The following is a 21,287-nucleotide window of genomic DNA, read 5'->3' as shown; positions in this document are numbered from 1 at the left end:
CATAATAAATACAATGTGCCCTACCTACGAATCTTCAAGTTGTGAATTTTAGAAGATGTGAATGTGGAGCTTATGAACGAAGACCTGATGGAATTGGAGGTCCAGGGAAAGGACGAAGAGAGGCAAGAGGTTCACAACACCGGAGATGGCAGGGAGGCTTTCTTTCTTCGAGGAGGCGCTGTTAGGTTTTGAGGTGCAGAACTACACGAGGGTTGCCGCAGCCGTGCAGAAGGCAGTCCAGTGCTACTGCGTTGTCGATGATGGGAAGAAAAGAGCTACTACCCAGCCATCAGCGGATCTTTGTTTCAAGAGGGTCGATAGCTTTGGATCCAGCAAGAGCCTGTGGCATTGATGTCAGATGTGAGTGACTTTGCAGCTTGCCCTCCGTCTCCTATTGCAGACGATCCTTCCGCTCTACCAACTCCCACCTCCCCTCCTTCTCCCGTCAGTCACTCTTCTTGCCTGTTCATGCAGTGCCAGCCCCCGTATGCCAGCTGTTGTCCTGGACTGCTGTACTTTTCAAGGCACTGACCAGTAAGATTAAAAATATTTTTCTTCTTTTGTGTGTTTTTGTCTTTTTAAAGTGTTATTTGTGTGTGAAGTATTCTAGACCGCTTATCGTCAGCACCATGTAACTGACTGTGTCAGTTTTGTACCTGGGCTCACCCTGCTGGGCTTAGGAACAAACCGAACTCACGAACATGCTCTCGGAATGGAACTCATTCGTAGGTAGGGGACTTAGTGTAGGATAGCAATGAAAAAAAAGGAAATATTTTAAGAATTACCAAAATGTGACACAGAGACATAAAGTGAGCAGCTGCTGTTGGGAAAATGGGGCCGATAGACTTGCCTGACACAGGGTTGCCTTGAAACTTTAAGTTTGTGAAAAGCAGTCTCTTTAAAGTGCAGTGAAGGGCAATAGAACAAAGTGTGCCTGTGCATGAAAGTTCATAGTCTGGCCAACAAGAATTCTTGGTATGAATAGGCTTGTTCGTTTTAACGATTCTAATATGTGTGTAGTGGCATCTCATTGTGGCTTTGATTTTAATTTCTCTAATGACTCGTGATGTTTAGCATCTTTTCATGTGTTTATTGGTACTCTTCTTTGGAGAAATGTTGTTCAAATCCTTTTCTCATGTTTAAGTTGGGTTATTTGTATTTTTATTGTTGAGTTGCAAGATTTTTTTAAAAGGTATATTCTGAATATGAAACCCTTATCAGAGATATGATTTGCAAATATTTTCTCCCATTCTATGGACTGATTTCTCACTTTCTTGATAGTATATCTTGAAGCTGCTGCTGCTACTGTTGCTACATCACTTCAGTCGAGTCCAACCCTGTGCGACCCCATAGACAGCAGCCCACCAGGCTCCCCCGTCCCTGGGATTCTCCAGGCAAGAATACTGGAGTGGGTTGCCATTGCCTTCTCCAATATATTTTGAAGCACAGAAGTTCTAAATTTTGATGAAGTCCAATTAAAAAAAAATGTTTGCTTACATTTTCAATGTCATGTCTAAAACATTATTCCCAAATCCAAGGTCATGGAAATTTACACCAATGTTTTCTTCTAAGAGTTTTATAGTTTTATCTATTATGTTTTAGGCCTTTGATCCATTTTGAATTAATTTTTGTATATAGTGTGAGGTAGGAGGTCCAAATTCATTCTTTTGCGTGTGGCTGTCTAGTTGTCCCGGGCTTCCCAGGTGGCGCTACTGGTAAAGAACCCACCTGCTGTGGCAGGAGACATAAAGAGATGTGGGTTTGATCCCTGGGTTGGGAAGATTCCCCCGGAGAAGGACATGGCAACCCACTCCAGTATCCCTGCCTGGCAAATCTCCATGATCAGAGGAGCCTGGTGGGCTACAGTCCATAGGGTCACAAAGAGCTGGACATGACTGAAGTGACTGAGCATGCATGCACACCTCTATTTGTCCTGGCACCATTTTTAAAAAGGATTGCTCTTTGTCTCATTGAATTGAATTTCTCTCAAGACTTGAAATTGAATTTCGACACTGTTGAAAATGAATTGACCATACTTGTATAAATTTATTTCTGGTCTCTCAATTCTATTCCATTGGTCTGTGTGTCTGTCCTTGTGCCGTAAGTGTTAGTTGTTCAGTCATGTCTGACTCTTTGTGACCCCATGAACTGTAGCCTGTCAGGTTCCTCTGTCCATGGAATTCTCCAGGCAAGAATACTGGAGTGGGTTGCTATGCCCTTCTCCAGGGTATCTTCCCGACCCAGGGATTGAACCCAGGTCTCCTGGATTGCAGGCAGATTCTTTACCATCTGAGCCAGCAGGAATCCCATCCATATGCCATCAGTTCAGTTCAGTTCAGTCACTCAGTCGTGTCTGACTCTTTTTGACCCCACGGACTGCAGCATGCCAGGCTTCCCTGTCCATCACCAACTCCCGGAGTTTACTCAAACTCATGTCCATCGAGTCTGTCATGCCATCCAACCATCTCATCCTCTGTCGTCCCCTTCTTCTCCTTCCTTCAATGTTTCCCAGCATCATGGTCTTTTCCAATGAATCAGTTCTTCTCATCAGGTGGCCAAAGTATTGGAGCTGCAGCATCAGTCCTTCCAATGAATATTCAGGACTGATTTCCTTTAGGATGGACTGGTTTGATCTCCTTGCTGTCCAAAGGACTCTCAAGACTGAATGTTAAATCAACATTGAATTCCTGGAGTAAATCTCACTTGCTCTGAATGTTGTATGGTATTTTATATATTGCTAAAGTTTATTGTAGAACTTTTGCATCTATGCTCATGATGACTACTGATATGTAATTTTATTTTCTTATAATGTCTTTGATTTTGATATCAGAGTAATACTAGCCTCACAGAATTAACTGATAAGTACCCCTTCCTCTTCAATTTTCTAGAAGCATTTGTAGACAATTGATCTTTTCTTCCTTAAATATTTGGAACAATTTCCCAGTGAAGCCATCTGGACCTCAAGTTTTCTTTGAGGAAAGGTTTTAACTACAAATTCCATTTTTAAAATAGACACACGCTATTCAGATGATATTTTATTCTTGGTGGAACTTGTGTCTTTTGCGTTTCTTATGTATGGAATTTGGTGAGTTTCTTGAATCTGTGGATTTATAATTCTCATCAAATTTGGAAATGTGCAGCCATTATTTCTTCAAATATTTTTTCTCCTCCCTTCTTCCCTCTTCTTCAAGAGCTCCTTGCTGTTGTCGGTCAGTCCTTAAGTCATGTTTGACTCTTTGTGACCCCATGGACTGTAGCCCGCCAAGCTCCACCATCCACGGGATTCTCCAGGCAAGAGTACTCTAGTAGGTTGCCATTTTTTTCTCCAGGGGATCTTCGTGACCCAGGGACCAATATATAAGGCTGCCTGAAGTTGTCCTACAGATTATTGATGATTTTTCCATTTTTTGAATTCTTTTTCTCTGCTTTTTGTTTTGGATAGTTTCCACGGCTACATCTTCAAGTTTGCTAATAGTTTATTCTGAAATGCCTACTCTGTTGTTAACTCCATCCAATGTTGCTGTTGTTTAATTTCAGACATTGCTTTTATCTCTAGATGTACAGTTGGGACACCGTGCTTCTACATCACCTTTTGAAAATCTGGAACACAGTTGCAATAACTGTTTTATGTCCTTGTTGCACCACTCAGCCCCGTGGGGTGTGGGTTGGGTACAACCCTGTTCCTCCCTTGAGTAGTTACCTCCCATGCCTGAGTGGCTCTGTCTCCAGTTGCAGATGGAAGAGGGGCCTTTCGTAGATATCCAGGGGTCTCTGCTGTCTGGGACTCTATCCAGTCAGCTCTAAGCACTACATTCATCCTGGACGCTCAGCTGTTTCTGAAACTCAGGGAGTCCACTGGGCTCAGTCCAAGCTCCCCCTTTCCTGTTCTGAAGTCTGGAAATTCTCTCAGAGCAGTAAGTGGTCCTCTCGCAGGTCCCCTCATCTGTCCCTATCTCTCAGGAATTACTATCCTTTATTGCCAGGTGCCCAATGTCTTGCAAACTGTTTGATATTTGGTTTTTGGTTGTTTTGGGCTTCCCAGGTAATGCAGTGGTAAAGAATCGCTTGCCAACGCAGGAGGTACAGGAGACACAGGAGAGGTGGGTTTGATCCCTGGGTCGGGAAGATCCCTTAGAGGAGAAAATGGCAATCCACCCCAGTATTCTTGCCTGGGAAATCCCATGGTCAGAGGAGCCTGGTGGGCCACAGTCCGTGGGGCCATGAAGAGTCAAACATGATGTAGCATTCGAGCATGCACGCACTGCTGCTCATTGTTCCAGGTAGCAGGCGGGAGACTAAACTCCATCCCTGTTACTCTGTGTCAGCCAGACTTGAAGTCAAAGCTAGTGAATTCTGAAAGCTCTTTAAAAACTGTCTTCCCTTTGTCTTGTTAGCCCCTGATATTTCTCTGAAGCTGCCAGGAATAGTCTGTGGGGGAGATAAAGTGAAATTTGGAGGGCTGGGATGTCTTCCAGCTGGCTTTAAAACTTCAGCATAGGCATGTCTTTGCTAACACAGCCCTGGTGAGACACCCAGGAAAGAACCAAACATTCCAGTACCGGATGTGGAGTGAGCTTAGAGAGCCCTGTGTTTGTCGGTCTCTGAACCTCCCTCGGGGCCCGTCTCTGAGTGGCAGCTCTCTTACCCAGAAGGCCTGACTCCTGACTTCTCAGGCCAGCAGTTAGAAGCTGTGGCCAAGAGTGGCCTTGTACAAAGATTTTCTTGGCGTGAGATGGGGATTCGGGCTTCTAGGCCTGCTTCTTTTAAAATCTTGACCCTTTCTGGAAGGGACAGTGACCTCTTGGAACAGATTGGATGCATGTCGCCCTGGGAGTGATGGGGGTGGGGAGTGGAGTCCGGTGGTCCAGCTTAGCACCCCTTGTTCAGAGACTAGGGACTCTCTGCTGTCTCTTGCTGGTCCCATCCTTCTCTGGACTCTGGCAACACTCCCAGCTTAGGACACATGTATATACCGCGTTCTGAGGGTGTTTGGGCTTCCCAGGTGATTCAGAGGTAGAGAATCCACCTAGCCAGGGCACACAGATTTGACCCCTGATCAGGGAACATCGCCTGGAGGAGGAAAGGGCAACCCATTCCAGCATTCTTGCATCGAAAATCCCATGGACGGAGGAGCCCAGCAGACTACAGTCCATAGGGTTGCAAAGAGTAAGATACAACAGAGCACGCAATGCAAGGGTTTGTGGCCATGTTTTATTCTCCAAATAATTTTAATTCTCTGGCTAACATGAATTATAATAGTAATACTGAGGCTTCACAAAAGCCTCTTCTTTTTTTTTTTCAATGATACAGTATGTTTTGTGTTTTTGTGTGGTAAAATACCCGCAGTAAAAGTTACCATTGTGATTACTTTAAATTGTTCAAAGTACCTTCACATTGTCATGCAACTGTCACCACTCTTCACACACTTATTCACCACCCTGTATCCAAACCCAGTGCCCATCTGCCTTTCCTGATGCCCGCAGAGGCCCCTGAAGTCATTTTTTCCTGCAGGTGGGATTGTGGTTGTTCGTGTGGCATGTATCTGGGCACCCCCAGCACAGAGTGGCCTCCTCCGTTGCTCTTAGTGACAGGAGTGCCCTGCCAATCTTCAGGAAGTCTTCCTGTTTCTTCCATCAGGGCTCTGGGTCCTCAGAGGGGTCTCTGGAAGACAGTTAAGGACATGATGTTTCAGGGGAATTAGGCATTGGTTTTTCCAGTAGTCATGTATGGATGTGAGAGTTGGACTATAAAGGCTGAGCACCAAAGAATTGATACTTCAGAACTGTAGTGCTGGAGAAGACTCTTGAGAGTCCCTTGGACTGCAAGCAGATCAAACTAGTCCATCCTAAAGGAAATCAACCCTTGAATATTCATTGGAAGGGTTAATGCTGAAGTCTCCAATACTTTGGCCACCTGATGCGAAGAACTGACTCATTGGAAAAGACCCTGATGCTGGGAAAGATTGAAGGCAGGAGGAGACGGGGACAACAGAGGATGAGGTGGTTGGATGGCATCACCAACTCAATGGATTTGAGTTTGGGTAAACTCCGGGAGTTGGCAATGGACAGGGAAGCCTGGAGTGCTGCAGTCCACGGGGTTGCAAAGAGTCGGACACGACTGAGCAATTGAACTGAACTGAAGGCGTTGTTTCCCGACTTTGCCACATTCTCGCAGTCCTATTAGATTTGGGCAAAGTTCGCCAAAGCAGAGTTGGTAATGCTTGACCTGGGAAGAGAAGCCGACTCAGGACAGCCTCTTTATTGCACGTGCACACACCCAGACACCCCACCCCATCTCACACACATGCTCTCCCCACACCCGTAAGGAAGTAGACAGGCTCACTTACCCCCCCACCGGAGGCACCACTTCATGCCAAACCAACACTGGTGGAAGAGGAATAAAGGAAAAGGGCAAGAAGAACAAAAACTGTCTCAGCTTGGACAGAAGAAGATGTTTGGAGGCGAGCAGTAATGGACCTTGGCCAGCGGACGTTGCGTTGACATTGTCAGCCCTAATGAATGGGCTCTGTGTACTGGGAGCTGGGGTGGGGCAGCTTTGTGTTGGTGGTGGCTGAGGAACTGAAACTATGCCTCCCACCTTGCTCCCTAATATTATGTGGCCCCCTGATAGTTGAACTTTTCTCAAACCCTAGTAGACAGGCTCCTTGAGGGTGTGGCTGTGGTCATCTCACCCTGCCTTGGACCTCCCCACTTCTTGAACACCCCCTCCTCCGGTGTCCAAGAGAACAGATGCCTCTGCAGACCATTTGGGTCTCCCCTGACTCTTTTCCTTTGTCTTCTCACTCTTTATTTATTTTTGCTTTGGCTGTGCCCGGTCTGATTGCAGCCCTCAGGATCTTTGTTGAGCATGTGGGATCTGATTCTCTGCTGCTGTTGTTCAGTCACTAAGTTGTGTCCGACTCTTTGCAACCTCATGAACTACAGCACGCCAGGCTCCCCTGTCTTTCACCATCTCCTGAAGTTTGTTCAAACTCAAGTCCATTGGGTCAGTGATGCCATCCAACCATCTTATCCTCTGTCGCCTCCTCCTCCTCCTGTCCTCAATCTTTCCCAGCATCAGGGTCTTTCCCAATGAGTCAGTTCTTCACATCAGGTGGCCAGAGTATTGGAGCTTCAGCTTCAGCATCAGTCCTTCCAGGGCTGGGGTGCCCAGCATTGGGAGTGTGGAGTCTCAACCACTGGACCGCCAGGGAAGTCTCTGTCTTCTTGTTCTTCACCTCATCTTCCCCAAGGGCTGCAGCTCCCAGGCATGCCCATGACTCCTGTCCTCTCTCCCCAGCCTCACCGGTAGGCCATACCTGTACAGCCAGATGCCGTTAGTCTTCAAGTCTGCATGTTGCAATGGCCCCTGGAAGGACACGGGTCCCAGAGTGAACTCGTGAGCAGCTGGTAGAAGCATCTCTGAACCTGTGTCATCGGTCACCTTCTACCTGGTCTCTCTGCACAGTGGGGAAACCCCAGAGTCCTTCCCTCCTCCCGGTGGGCATCTCCCTTCTGAAGAGTCCACCTTGGGAACATCCTTGCCCTTTCCACCTTCCTCTCTCCTGATGGTGCCCAGCAGCGTCCTGCCTCCTTTCAACCCACCCCATCAGTTTTCCAACAATTTCAAATCCCATTCCAAAGCCCCCTCCCAGACCCTTCACTAGCCCCTGTCTCTTAGGAAGTAAACTCCCTCTCCTTAAGCCGAGCTGCACGGTGATTCAGAAATCTGGGGAAAGAAGGAACGGGTTTCCTCCGGTTTTGACCACTCGGAGAATAAATGGCCCAGTGCGCCATGGGATCCTATTCTGGGGTTTTCTTTCGGAGTCTGGACACGGTGAATCATTGGGAGAAGGTCGGGAGGTTGTGATGAGTATTGGGTTTCCAAAACCACCCCACTCCCCGCCCTGCGTCCCCCAAATCACACAAACACAAATCCGATCTGAAATTTTCCGGGCTAGATTCTCTAAAGGGACCCGGAGAGTTCGGGAAATCCTGCTACCTCTAGGACCTGGAGGATTCGAGTAGGGGGGTGACCCTCCCCGCCCCCCGCGGAGTAGGCGCCGGAACTGCCTAAGGGGAACTGGCAGAGCGGCGCTGCAGGGGGCTTCGCTGGCCGCGGTTGACGCGGAGACTTGGGATCCCGGCCGAGACCTCGGGGGACCATCAGGGGCAGCCGATCGATCCTGGGAGCGCGGGACACTCCCCGTCCCCTTGCGGGACTTCCTTAGGATTCGGAGTTTGCACACGATTCCCCAGCGAGGGCGGACTAAGGGCGCTCTCCAAGGAGGACGGACCCCAGGTCCCCCAAGAGTACCTCTGCGAGGTCCTTAGGGTCCTCGAGGAGCCTGGAAGGAGCCGACTTGCCGCGGGCCTGAGTGAGCTTCCCGCGTGCGCGTCTCCTCAACCCTGACCCTGCAGTCCACCCTCTTCTCGTCGTCCCGGCCTTTGGTCCAAGCAAGGGCGGCGAGGACGGGAGCCTCGAGGCGCCGGCCGGGCAGCCCGGACGATCGCACACGGAGCGGTCCGCAGCGTCCCCGGGGGCGGGCGCGGGGACCGCGGGCTAAGGTCGGTCCTGAGAGATCAGGAGCGGCGGTCGGGGTAGGTGCTGCGGAAGGGCAGGCCCGAGAAGTGGGAGGGGACAGGTTGAGGGGTGGTCTCTGAGGAGGAGCCTAGCTGGGCTGTATTGTTCGCCACTCTGCCGCCCGGAGCGCGCGGCGCTGGCCGCGCAGGGCGCGCGGGGCGCTTCACTCCCAGGGTTCACGGGTCCCGGGCGCCCCGGGCTCTCCAGCGCTCCCTGAGACAACCGTGCGCAGGTGGGTGCGGTCTCCCCCGGGGGGTGCGGGGCGGGAGTCTTTCCGCGCCGGTGGGGCTGCGGCTGCTTCGCCCGTTACGGAGACTCCCGAGGGGGCCCGCCCTCTGGGGAGCAGCCCCCGGAGGGTCAGCGGGCCGGGAGGCCGGGTGGGCGCACGGTAGCGAGGGTCCCCCGCCTCACCCGCGACGGGTGCCTCCGCAGGAGCCGGGAGCCGGTGGCCCGGCGATGGCCTCGGGACACAGCCGCAGGGAACCGCTGCGAAGACACCGAGGGGCCCCTCCCTAGCGGCGCGCAACCTCCTCCGAGGTCCCCCTCCACCCGCGGGATGGGGGGTGGAGGGTCTGCCCTGAGGGTCTGTGCCGACCACCGCGGGGGCATCAACTGGCTCAGTCTGAGCCCCGACGGACAGCGCCTGCTGACGGGCAGCGAGGACGGCACGGCCCGGCTCTGGAGCACCGCGGACGGCACGTGCTGCGCCCTCCTGCAAGGTAGATCTTCCCGGCCGACTTCTCGCTCTGCCCTCCTGTCCGCCGCTCGCCAGCCTCTGACCTGTCCGCAGACCCCTTCCCCCAAGTCCAGCGCGCGCCCACCGTGGACCCTCGTGGAAGAGCCCCCCGGGAGGGGGGTGAGGGTGGGCGTGCAGAGAGGCCGCGATCCCGGCCAGCGAGGCCAGGGGCGCGGCGGCGAGGGCGCGCAGTGTCGAATCAGCAGGTGGGTGAAACCGCTTCCATCACCGCAGTGGGGACAAGCGGAAAGAAACCGCACCTCCGCCCCTTGAGCTGAGCGTCGCCCTGCCTCCTCTCTCGCTGGCCTTGCGACCTGTGGCCGGGCGTTTCCTGTCCCCGAGCCTTTGGATACTACAGGGGCTGGGTCGGCGACCTGGGCACTGCGGCGGAGGGGCTGCTGTCCGCACGGTGTAGTACTCTTAGCCCACTTGTGCAGACAGGGAGACTGAGGCACGGAGTTAATTAAGTAGCATGCAGGCGGTTTACGCAGCCCCACCCCCCGGTGGGGGTGGGCAGAGTATAAACCCCCTCCCTCATTCGGCCGCCCGGCCCTGCTCTCTCTAGCTTCTTGGTCTCATCAGCAGTTTGGACAGGCCCTGAAACAGCAGGAGGTACACATCGCATAAGCATTGCTTCATAAAAGAGCCCTGCGGGTGCGCCCGCACCGATTTATATTTGCGTGCTTCCTGGAGGCGAGGTGCACGTCCCCCCACCCCTGGGACTTGTCACGTGCCTGCAGCGCGGACTGCCAGCCCCCCCCCCCCCACCCCCGAGTGGCCCCTGCAGCCCCTGGCAGAGGCACCAGGCTGCCTGCCGGGCGCGCAGTTGTTTGTCACCGCCGATTTTTCCACCACAATCAGCAAATCCTGGGTGGCCTGCCCGGCCTCCCGCTTCCTGTAGGCACGGGGAGGAAATTCGCTTCAGGACTGGCTGCTCCTGACCCTGCTGGTTGCAAACAAGAGCAGTGAGGGTAAATGTTTCAAAGCTCCGGAGGGGTGCAGTCTGGGGCTGCCTGCTCTTTGGGAGGCGGTGTGGATAGTGGGGAGTTGGCCACCACTCGCAGACAGTCACACACTTGGCCAGACGTAGATCTGTTAGAAAATTTAAATCCAGTTGGTATTGTTTCCCAAACCTGATACTTTTATCTGGAGGGCTTTCAGAAATGCAGATTCTCACGTCTGGGTTTCACAGAGCCCTTGGGGTGGGACTCTAGAATTGGCATTTCTCTATTTTCTTTTTGATGGTGTTGGCCTTCCTAGGTGGCTCTAGTGGTAAAGATCCCACCTGCCAAGGCAGAAGACATGGATTCCGTCCCTGGGTCGGGACGATCCCCTGGAGGAGGAAATGGCACCCCACTCCAGTATTCTTGCCTGGGAAATCCCATGGACAGAGGGCTTGGCGGGCTACAGTCAGTGGGGTCGAAGAGAATCGGAAGATCCCCTGGAGGAGGAAATGGCACTCCACTCCAGTATTCTTGCCTGGGAAATCCCATGGACAGAGGGCTTGGCGGGCTACAGTCAGTGGGGTCGAAGAGAGTCGGATACGACTGAGGCGACTTGGCACACACTCAGCCCAGGTCTTCCTTGCTCCTTGTGGGCTTTTCTCTAGTTGCAGCGATCAGGGGCACCTCTCCAGTTGTGGTGCTTGGGCTTCATGCTGCTGTGGCTTCTCTTGTTGGGGAGCAGGGTCTCTAGAGTACGGGGACTTCAGTGGTGGCCCTGTGACATGCAGGATCCTCCCGGACCAGGGATCAAACCTGTGGCCCCTGCATTGACCGGTGGATTCCTTACCTCTGGGGCCACTAGGGAAGCCCCGGAACTGCCATGTCTGCAAGGTGGCGCTGATGGTCAGCTGGCCTGGGGAGCCCCGGGCCTGGAAGCCCTTGTAGGAGCTCAGGTAATAGGCCAGTTTCTGCTCCAGGAAGCTCCGATCCTTTCCAGAGTGATTCTGGCTTCGTGGGCTTTGCCCCCAGGGCCCACCGTCCTTGCCCAGCCCTGCCCTGCCATCCTCACCCAGCTCTGTCCTGGTCGGCCCCCCGAACACCCTCTTTAGTGGCCCTCCCGGCGGTTCATCCCCACAGGACACCAGCACTGCTTGTTACTGAGGTCACCTGGGCTCTCCGATTGGGGGCTAGTTGGGGGATCCCACTAGACAGGAAAACGCTGTCAAATGAGAAGACTGCTGCTGCCAAGATCCTTTCCATCACGATTGAGTCTTCTGTTATAAAGGTTCGCACTTCAAGAATTGTCAGGGACAGAGGGGACTTTCCTTTTCCCACAATTGCGCTCACTGACTTGACTTGTAAGAGACTGATTTTGAGTTTGTGATGATCCTTGTGCCCACCCCCCACCATGGAAAGCAAGCGCTTGCCAGCTCCACCCCCTACTGTAGGATTTTTTTTTGGATCAGTGAAGTATTAATAAGATGTTGTGATATTTTAGTTTCCTATATTTTGTCAACACTCTTCTAAGTACATATTTTCTTCTGTTATTAACACTCACAATTGTGAGGCGGTTAGAATTGACACCAGTTTCTTTATTTATTGGCTTCGAGGCGAGGTTAGGAGACCCTACTTCCCTGACCTGGGGCTGAACCCATGCCCTGGGCAGCAGAAGCTCGGCGTCTCAACTGCTGGACCTCCAGGGAATTCCCTGTTTATTAAGTTTTAAAATTTTATTGAAGCATAGTTGGTTTATGATGTTGTGCTAATTTCTTCCGTATAGTAAATTGACTCAGTTGTACATATATAGACTTAAAGATATTCCTTCTCATTTTCTTTTCCATTATAGCTTGTCACAGAATGTTGACTGTAGTTTCCTGTGCTACAACATGACCTTGTTGTTTAGCCATCTTGTATATAACAGTTTGCCCCCCGCCCCCCCCCCCCCATCCCAAACTTCCATTCCTTTGCTCCTCTACCTCCTCTCCCCTTTGGCAAACACAAGTTTGTTCTCTGTCTGTGAGTCTGTTTTTGGTTTCATAGATATGTTGATTTGTGTTGTATTTTAGATTCCACATATATGCGATTGCATATTGTACTTGCTTAGTCTGATAATCTCTAGGTCCATCTATGCTGCTGCAAAAGACATTATTTCATTCTTCTTTTTAAAAGAAATTTCTTGGCCGTGCCCCGTGGCATGTGGGATCTTAACTCCTGAAAGAAAGTGAAAGTGAAAGTTGCTCAGTCGTGTCCGACTCTTTGTGACCCCGTGGACTTGGAATATTCCAGGCCAGAATACTGGAGTGGGTAGCCATTCCCTTCTCCAGGGATCGAACCCAGATCTCTCGCTTTGCAGGCGGATTCTTTACCAGCCACCAGGGAAGCCCAGGGTAGCCCCCCTATCAGGATCGAATCCACCCCCTCTGCAATGGAGGTGCAGAGTCTTAACCCCTGGACCTCCAGGAAAGTCCTTAGTTTCATCCTTTTTTGGCTGAGTAATATTCCGTTGTGTGTATGTACCACACCTTCACCCATTCATCTGTCGATGGACACTTAGGGTGTGCCCTTGTCTTGGCTGCTGTGAATACGGCTGCCATGATGACACCAGTTTATTGATGAGACAGACGGGAGGTGCAGATATTTACCAACATGCTACACGTTCTGTGTTTTCTGTACACTCACCTCGTGAGGCAGGGGCTGTTGTCAATATCCTCGATGCACAGTGTGGTTGCAGAGCTTGTCCAGGGTCACACAGCTGGATGGGGAGGCTTCTCGCCCTTGGCCCTACTCTTGCCAGGACAGAGCTGTAGGACAGCTGTGCCCTCCCAGGGCCGCGCGGCTGGTCAGCGGCAGCCTGATCCCTGGAGGTCTCCTGACTCCAGATCCAGGCTCTTTCCACTCCCGTCCTGGAAGCTGCCGCATCGGGGTGGGGACCAGCTCCCTGCACAGCCCTGGGCCCACCGAAGGCAGAGAAGGGGCAGCCCGCTAGGGCACCCTCCTGGGTTTGTTGGGCAGAGCAGCCTGGGTTGGCAGGGTTGTTTCCTTCTGCAGACAAGCTCACGGCGGCAGAAGCCACTGGGGGCCAGAGGCTGTTCTGTGAATCTCGCAGGGTTTAGGGAGCCTGTGCCAAGGGGTGGGAAGAGAGGAAGGGCTGGGCAGTACCTGGTAGCAGAGGCTCAGCGGGCCCACTGTCACCCACGGGGACCCCTGGAGGTCAGGCTGCAAGACTAGTCCCTCGAGCTTCCCTCCCGCAGCAGCTCTGCCCCGGAGAAACTGTGAGCCCCTGAACTGGCTTTCAAATGTAGTTGGTGAGCTCCTAGTGAGAGAGAAGGTTTAATTGCCTTCTGTAAAGGGAGGAATTGTTTTTACTGTAACTCTCCCCCTTTGCCTCTTCTTCTCCTTTAGCCTTTGGGTACCTACTTCTTTGGGGCACTTCACAGGAATAGTGGGACCAGCAGCGTTTCCCCCAGGGGCGGTTCCTTTCCTGCCCTGTTCTCACTTAAGTAAGGGACCCAGCCTGAGGTTCCAGCCCTCGATGGCTGTTCCCCTCCAAGCTGCCTTCTAACAGCACCTTCTCACGTGATGGGGGTGGTGACTGTTTTCCGTTCCGTATAGACAAACAGCACACTCCTATCTACTGGAAGCCTGATGGGCGCCTGCCTGTCTAGATGACCCCTACTTGCTACCAGGGAGCAGAAAAGACAATTGACGGTCCAGAGCCTGAGCTCTGGAGCCAGGCAGCTTGGGCTTGAATCCGGTTACATAACTTCTTGAGGCTAAGTTGCTTTATCTGTGAATTGGGGATGATAAGAATAGTTACCTAACCTCAGAGGGTTGTGGTGGGCACCAAGCCAATGAATATAGAGCTCCTAGCTCCTTGCATTCACTGACTTACCCTTCATACACAAAATGAGAAACAGCATCCCTTGGGCCCTGAATTGTGCTGGCTCCAAAGCTCTTCCACATTTGCTTCTCACAACCCTGTATCATCACATTTTGCAGATGAGGAAACTGAGGCTAGCCCGCCCTCTGTGCTCCTCCCTGTGAGTCCCCTCACCTGCCTGTTGGTTTGACCGCACTGGGTGCCTATGTTGAATTCTAAGGTGCCAGAGATTTGGACCCAGCCTGGGGAGTTTGCAGATTAAATTGCTTAACTGAAAAAAAAAAATTGCTTAACTGAGGGGCTATGTGCTTGAATTTCAGACAAGCAGGAACTTGGTGAGTTGGGCCAGTCAGGATTCACGTCTCGTCCCAGGTGGGCTGGGAACTGAGACAATTTTTAATTGTTATTAAAAAAAACACGTAACATAAAGTTTGCCATCTTAACCATCTTTAATGTCCAGTTCAGAGATACTAAACTTCAAAAATGTCATGCAGCCATCACCGCCACCACCTCCAGGACTTTTTCATAGTCCCCACTGAACAATAACTCCCCTTCTTCCTTCCCAGCCCCTGGCTCCCACCATTCTGCTTCTCCCTCTGGGAACCTGACTCCCGTGGATTCCCTGTGTAAGTGGGATTTGTCTTTTTATGATATTATTTTATGCATATTACTTTGTCGTTTGTGACAGGCGCGTTTCCCTCCGCTCAGTGACCCCAAGGCTGTGACACGGGGCAGAATGTCCCTCCTTTTGAAAGCTGAACCCTCTCCCCTCGTGTGGATCTAATTCGTCTTCCTTATCCCTCATCCATCCACGAACACTTGCACGGCTTCCACTGACTTTGTGAGTGATGCTGCTGTGAACCCGGGTGTGCAAATCTCTCTCCCAGGCCCTGCTTTCCCTTCTGGGTGCAAACCCACAAGTGGGATTGCTGAGTCATCTCATATGTGTTTTTAAAAGGGCACGTAGGAGCCCAGGGAAGACGCTCAGACAGAAACAAAATCGTTTGTAGCTTTGTCCTGGTCAAGGAAGCGTTCCGTAAAAAAAGCAGCCCTGGGTTTTCAGCACGGTTGGGAAGGAAGCCCACACTGGTGATTCATTCTCCAGGCCTGTGGAGACCACCGTCCTCGGGAGGAGAGCTCCCCCACGGGAGCAGATCAAGGAGAATGGGATGGAGGCAGACAGCAGTTTGGTCGAGGTCAAGGGACCAGAGAGGCTGGGGCTGAGGATGGACCCTGAGGTGGCAACAGAGACCAGTGTGGGGGTGGGAGCCTGGGGGGCGTGTGGCCCAAGCCGGGGTCCCCCGTGGCTTTGTCAGACCCCGTCCATTCCGGCCAGAGCCTCCGTGCTCGGGCAGCAGCAGGAAACCAGTGGCGTCTCCGAAATGGTCACTCATGGAGAGTTTCATGAAGGGACTTCGGAAAATGTGGGCAGAGGGTGGGAAACTGCAGAACCTGGGTCTCAGTGGGGCTGACCGTCCCCAGGCCTGAAGGGGGCGGAGGGCGGTCACTAAGGCCCGGAAGCGGCCGTGGCCGCGGAGGGGGCTTCATCCAGGGAGGTGTGAGTCTGGTTTGCGGGCCTCGGGGGACATGTCCTGAACTAGAGGCCCCTCCCGGAGTTCCCGACTGTCTGGGCCCTGAGGGCAGCTGGGGGGTGGGGGGACAGGAAACCCCCAGAGAGGGGGGACAGACAGCCCACAGTGGGGCAGGGAGCCCCCGGGGGTGGGGGGCCCCAGAGAGCAGCCTGGAGAAGAGCAGGGGGCCCCACGGCACAGACGGAAGACTCCAAGGGCAGCAAAGCTTGTCATGCTGAGCTGAAGGCGAGCTCAGCTGGGCTGTGCCCGCCCCGGGCCCCTCTGCCTCTGCAGACCCTGGCCTCCGGCAGGGTGAGCCGCTCCTGCCCACGGAGGGGTTACTTCGACTCTGAACCCCCAGCAAGTCCAAGGGTGTGCGAGCCGGGAGGCCGGGAGGGCCAACTACCTTGGCAGGAAACCCTGAGCCTCAGCATATTCTCTTGAACAAAATAACCACATTTTATCTGCATTCTGCAGCCCTTCAAAAATATTTATTTTTCGTTTGGCTTTCTTGCTTATTCTGCACAATTCCAACAGCTCGTGGCCGAGGCTCTGTGGTCCCCGGGGACGTGAGGGCCCCTCCTGCCTGCATCCTCGGTGACCCTGCCGGGGTGATGGGGTCCTGTTGTTGCTCTGTGGCTTCTCGTCTGTGGGTTACAGTCACGGGCTTGCTCACAGCCCCCAGGGCCCCGGTACAGCAAGGACTCCAAGCCTTGGGTGTGAGATGGGCGTCTGGTGCTGGAGAAGGGGCGTGTGCATAGAAGAGCCTTGACCAACGCAGGGACTCCCGCCAGTCCGGCCAGGCCCCCGAGAGGGTGGAGGGTCGGCCTGGCCCAGCCTCAGAGATGAGCTTTTCCACACTGAAAAACTTCTTTTCGTTGTTAGCTCGTTTCTTCAAGCCTTTGTTTGTACTTCTGTTGATTTGCAGTCAAGTGTCCATCCTTGTTTCAACTTCTGCAAATCAGAGGAGCGGCCCCGCTCTCACAGTCTTGGCCAGTGACTACAGTTCCAACCTTGGGATTTCAGTGCTTCCCTTGGTCTGTTGGTGGGTCCACTTGCACTCTGCTTTCCTGCTGTCAGATGCTGCTGAGACGGGACGGAAGGAGCTTAGAGTTTGGACTCCGTGCCTTAGTCTTAGTCTGGACTGGGGGTGGTCCCTGGGGCAGACTCTCCTAGCCTTGGTGGGCTTTGGGGGACCCCATCTCAGTGCTGAGTGCTCCCAACCCCTCCTGACGGCAGATCTGGTCTCGGGGAGAGCACGCTGACAATCCTCAAATATTATATAAACATTCTGGAGTTGGCAGAAAGCTGGGCTGCATTTTGCCAAACACATTTTGCCCTCAACTTTTAACTGCCATGCACTTTGATGAAGACAATCTCATGTTTACCTAATTCACAAACGTTGATTTCCTAGAGGCCTGGTATATGCTATCCAAGAAAATGTTTATATCTTACTTAAAAAAAAAAATGTCTTTCTTAGAACCCAGGAAGTTGGGTTCTTTCAAGAGTAACTAAGCTTGAACCCCAGGCCAAAAAAGAAAAAGTGAGAACCAGTTCGAAACTGCTCAGGAGGTTCTAAATCCTTGTCTAATTGATACCAGACATTGAGAGGAAATTTTTAAAATCCGATCAAAATTTTTAATGTCATAAATACATCCCTCACATCATTCTTGTTTTGAGTTCATCACTCGCCTTGTCTGTGACATAGCTCTGAGGTCTCACATTCCTTTGATTCCATTGATTTTTTTGGTCTCTGAATTCTCCTCCAGTAGAGTCAGCTTCAGTTTACTGTTGGACGTGGTTATATTCGAGATGGAAACACTTCTTTTTTCTTCCTTTAAACTTTTACTTTGTATTGGGGTATAGCCAATCGGGAAAGACTGAGGGCAGGAGGAGAAGGAGACGACAGAGGATGGGATGGTTGGATGGCATCACCAACTCAATGGACATGGGTTTAGGTGGACTCCGGGAGTTGGTGATGGACAGGGAGGCCTGGAGTGCTGTGGTTCATGGGGTCACAAAGAGTCGGACACGACTGAGCAACTGAACTGTGAACTGATAGCCAATAAGGGCTTCCCCGGTGACTCAGATGGTAAAGAATCCGCCTGCAATGCGGGAGACCTGGGTTCGATCCCCTGAATCAGGAAGATCGCCTGGAGAAGGGAAGGACTACCCACTTCAGTATTTTGGCCTGGAGAATTCCATGGACAGAGGAGCCTGGTGGGCTACAGTCCACGGGGTTGCAAAGAGTCAGACAAGATTGCAGTGAGTAAGCACGCATGCATAGCTGATAAATAAACTATGTTGTGAAAGTTTCAGGTGAACCTCAGAGGGATTCAGCCATGTATATACATGCAAACCTTACCTGGAAAACAGGCTTTTTCGTGTCCAGGGATCGAGGGTCCCCAGGGCTGCATAATAAGCCTCGAGGCGTAAAGATCAGCCCCACAGCCGGGGTGAGAGCCAACAGATCAGACAACTGTCCCCTGAGGGGATGGCCAGTGCACTAGGTGAGACCCCGCGCTGCATGGCCCTCGCTCCGTCCCAGACCGCCACCCTCGCTCCGCCTGCTTCATCTACCATCTCTGCCGGGCGCCTGAGTCCTGACTCCGGGGCCCCTCCTGCTTGGTTTGTGCTGCTTCCTCACCCAGACACGTCCTCTTCTCCGGACAGACACCGCAGAGACCCTTCCTCACCCACCACACCCGACATCTGCTCTGCTGACCCTCGTCACGCACTGTCCCTGCACCCGTCACGTTTGGCCAACTGTCCCTCCTTCTGGGCTGGCTGTTCTCCTGGAAGGCAAGTTGATGTTCAGTCGCTCAGTCGTGTCCGACTCTGCGACCCCATGGACCGCAGCACGCCAGGCCTTCCCATCCTCCACTATCTCCTGGAGCTTGCTCAAACTCATGTCCATCGAGTCGGTGATGCCATCCAACCATCTCATCCTCTGTCGTCCCCTTCTCCTCCCACCTTCAATCTTTCCCAGCATCAGGGTCTTTTCCACTGAGTCAGTTCTTTGCATCAGGTGGCCAAAGTATTGGAGTTTCAGCTTCAGCCTCAGTCCTTCTAATGAATATTCAGGACTGATTTCCTTTAGGATGGACTGGTTGGATCTCCTTGCAGTCTGAGTGACTCTCAAATGTCTTCTCCAACACCACGGTTCAAAAGCATCAATTCTTCGGTGCTCAGCTTTCTTTGTGGTCCAACTCTCACATCCATACATGACTACTGGGAAAACCACAGCTTTGACTAGATGGACCTTTGTTGGCAAAGTCTTTGCAGGGGACGTGTCTTGCTTATTCCTGTATCTGTTTCCTGTGGGTGCTGTGACTGATGATCACACTCGGTTTCCTTGAAACAAGTTTATTCTGGCACAAGTCTGGAGGCCCAAAATCAGTGTCACTGGGGAGAAATCCAGGTTTCCTCTAAAACCTGCAGGGAACACCACGGTTACCTTTCCAGCTTCTGGCGGCTGCTGCATCCCTTGACTTGTGGCCGCATCGCTCCAGACTTCCGGGCCAGCAGCCACACGTCTCTGCTCCTTCTTCACCACGCCTTCTCCGTGTCCTGAGCCCTCCCTCTGCCTTCTTATGAGGATGCCTGTGAAGGCGTGTAGGGCCCATCCTGATATCCAGGATCATCTCCCCATCTCAAAGTCCTCCTTAATGAGTTGTATCTGTAAATGTGCCTTTTTCCAAGAAAGGTAACATTTCTAGGTGCCAGCAGTTAGGAACCAGCTCTCTTTGGGGCCAATGTTCTGCCTAGCAGGCTCTCTCCCCAAGTGTGAGGATGGCTCACAGCTAGTGTTTACACACCCTGCACGGCGGTCCCCTGACTCGGGCAGCGGCTCTCTCCCCATTTCAGGTGAGGAAATCGAGGCACAGAGAGGGGAATAACTTGCCCACAGGCAGCAGCAGCACCAGGCTGATCACCTGGGCTTTCTGGTTCCAAACACCACGCCCCTGGCCTCTATACTTCCTGCCTCTGTAACATGGGGCTCCTTGAATGACTGAGTGAATACAATAAGCTGAAATTTGAAGAAAAGGAGGGACTTCCCTGGTGGTCCAGTGGCTAAGACTCTGCACTCCCAGTGCTGGAGGCCCAGGGTTCCATCGCTGATCAGGGAACAAGATCCCACGTGCTGCAACTAAGGCTTGCCTCAGCCAAGTAAATAAATAAATATTTTCTTTAAAAAAGACCAAAATAAGATGGTTAAGAAGGAGGAGGGAAGGAGAGAAGGGAGGAAGGATTCTGGGGCAGGCTGAGTGCTCCCTGAATTGCTCCTGGCTCCCCACGATTCCTGAGAGTCTCTCAGAGTTACAGCATCGTTTCGAAGCGCTGGTCCTTTCTGGACTCAGCCCAAACACTGCTCGCAAGCTGCTTTCTTCCCTTCCTCCGTGTCTCAAACATGCTCAGGGAGCAGGCCTGCCCCACAGTGCTCACCTGTCCTCCGCTCGTCTGCAGGACACGAGAGCTACGTGACCTTCTGCCAGCTGGAGGACGAGGCCGCCTTCACCTGCAGCGCTGACTGCACCATCAGGAAGTGGGATGTGCTGACCGGACAGTGTCTGCAGGTGTTCCGGGGACACACGTCCATTGTAAACAGGTCAGCGGGGCCCGGGGGGTGAGGACGGGGGACCAAGATGTAGGCTGTGGGCCCCCTGCCCTGGAGGAGCTCAGCTTCGGTGGGGAGCACGTGTGGACTGGTGGGGAGGCGGCCAGGATCACAGGGCAATGGAAGCCCCAGGACAGAAGTGTCCCTGGGTGTGACAAGTGCCAACTGCCCAGGGCTGCAGGCGTGTGTGTGTTGGGGGTTGGGGGCGAGAGGGGAGCAGATTGGGAGGCGGAGGTGTGGGCAGAGAGGCATCGCCAACCCGTAGACTAGTGCCTGGACATCCTCACGGGCCCTACAGCACAACCGCCCCCAGCTGGGTGCAGGGAAAAGGCCTTGGAGGCTACAGCGCCTACCGATGGGAGCAGATTCCAGAGGAAACGGCTTAATTGGTGCCTGATGCTGGACCGGGCGCTTGGAGGAGGAACAGAATGGGGCTTGTTCTGCAGAGGGCATCGAGGGTATTTTTCAACCTCTCCTTTCCCTGTTGCTGTTGAACATATCCCAGCCACTCCTTCTCATGGAGGTTTGAGTTTTTCCAAAAACGTATCAAGTTTGGGTCTGAGCTGAGCCATGCAAATTCCTTGCTGATCAGATTGGTTGGACAGTATTTCTGTAACTTGGGGCCATTTCAACCCTCCCGCCCCCCCACCAAGGGACTCCATGGTAGGAGCAGGAGTCTGGGCACCTGCCCCTGGGCCCTCCTGACCTCAGGGCCCGAGAAGAGCGTCTGTCTGGGGAGTTAACTAGGCGAGGAATGTGCAGGCAGGCGCCATGGGGACTGTGGTTGCAGGGCTTTGTGAAGCCTGGGGCCGGGTGGGACCCATCTGGCTGGCTGGTCCTGCACATGGGGGGCGGAAATGGTGAGCCGGCCTGGTCATTAACTGCCCCCCCCCCCATGGACGGATGCTCCCGCAGGGCAGGAGAGAGGCTGAAGTGTCACACTGACTCGGGATGG

General features: G+C 52.9%; 1 protein-coding gene and 1 long non-coding RNA gene across 6 annotated transcripts in view; one reads left to right on the top strand and one right to left on the bottom strand.

The window, feature by feature from the left end:
• Window positions 1–5,209: 5,209 nt before the first annotated feature.
• On the bottom strand, window positions 5,210–8,435 carry LOC136170551 (uncharacterized). The gene is made up of 3 exons (XR_010663648.1): window positions 8,317–8,435; window positions 7,319–7,368; window positions 5,210–5,661 (listed from the first exon to the last, which is right to left on the bottom strand). It is a non-coding gene; the product is annotated as an uncharacterized lncRNA (long non-coding RNA).
• The window catches only part of WDR86 (WD repeat domain 86), a 25,381-nt gene continuing 12,339 nt past the window's right edge, over window positions 8,246–21,287 (top strand). For 3 of the 5 annotated variants that reach the window (XM_065938819.1, XM_065938816.1, XM_065938820.1), the window contains exons 1-3: window positions 8,252–8,600; window positions 9,016–9,302; window positions 20,182–20,323. In XM_065938819.1, the coding sequence (XP_065794891.1) occupies window positions 9,140–9,302; window positions 20,182–20,323 (305 nt within the window). In that variant the 5' untranslated portion in view covers window positions 8,252–8,600; window positions 9,016–9,139. Of the gene's footprint in view, window positions 8,601–8,671; window positions 8,816–9,015; window positions 9,303–20,181; window positions 20,324–21,287 lie in introns of those variants that run through there. The other 2 variants (XM_065938818.1, XM_065938817.1) reach the window with 2 other exon arrangements.

This window comes from Muntiacus reevesi, chromosome 6 (assembly GCF_963930625.1).
Source record: "Muntiacus reevesi chromosome 6, mMunRee1.1, whole genome shotgun sequence".
Lineage (NCBI taxonomy): Eukaryota > Metazoa > Chordata > Mammalia > Artiodactyla > Cervidae > Muntiacus > Muntiacus reevesi.
The sequence above is the reverse complement of the archived record's forward strand: the minus strand, read 5'-3'. Positions and strand labels throughout refer to the sequence as shown.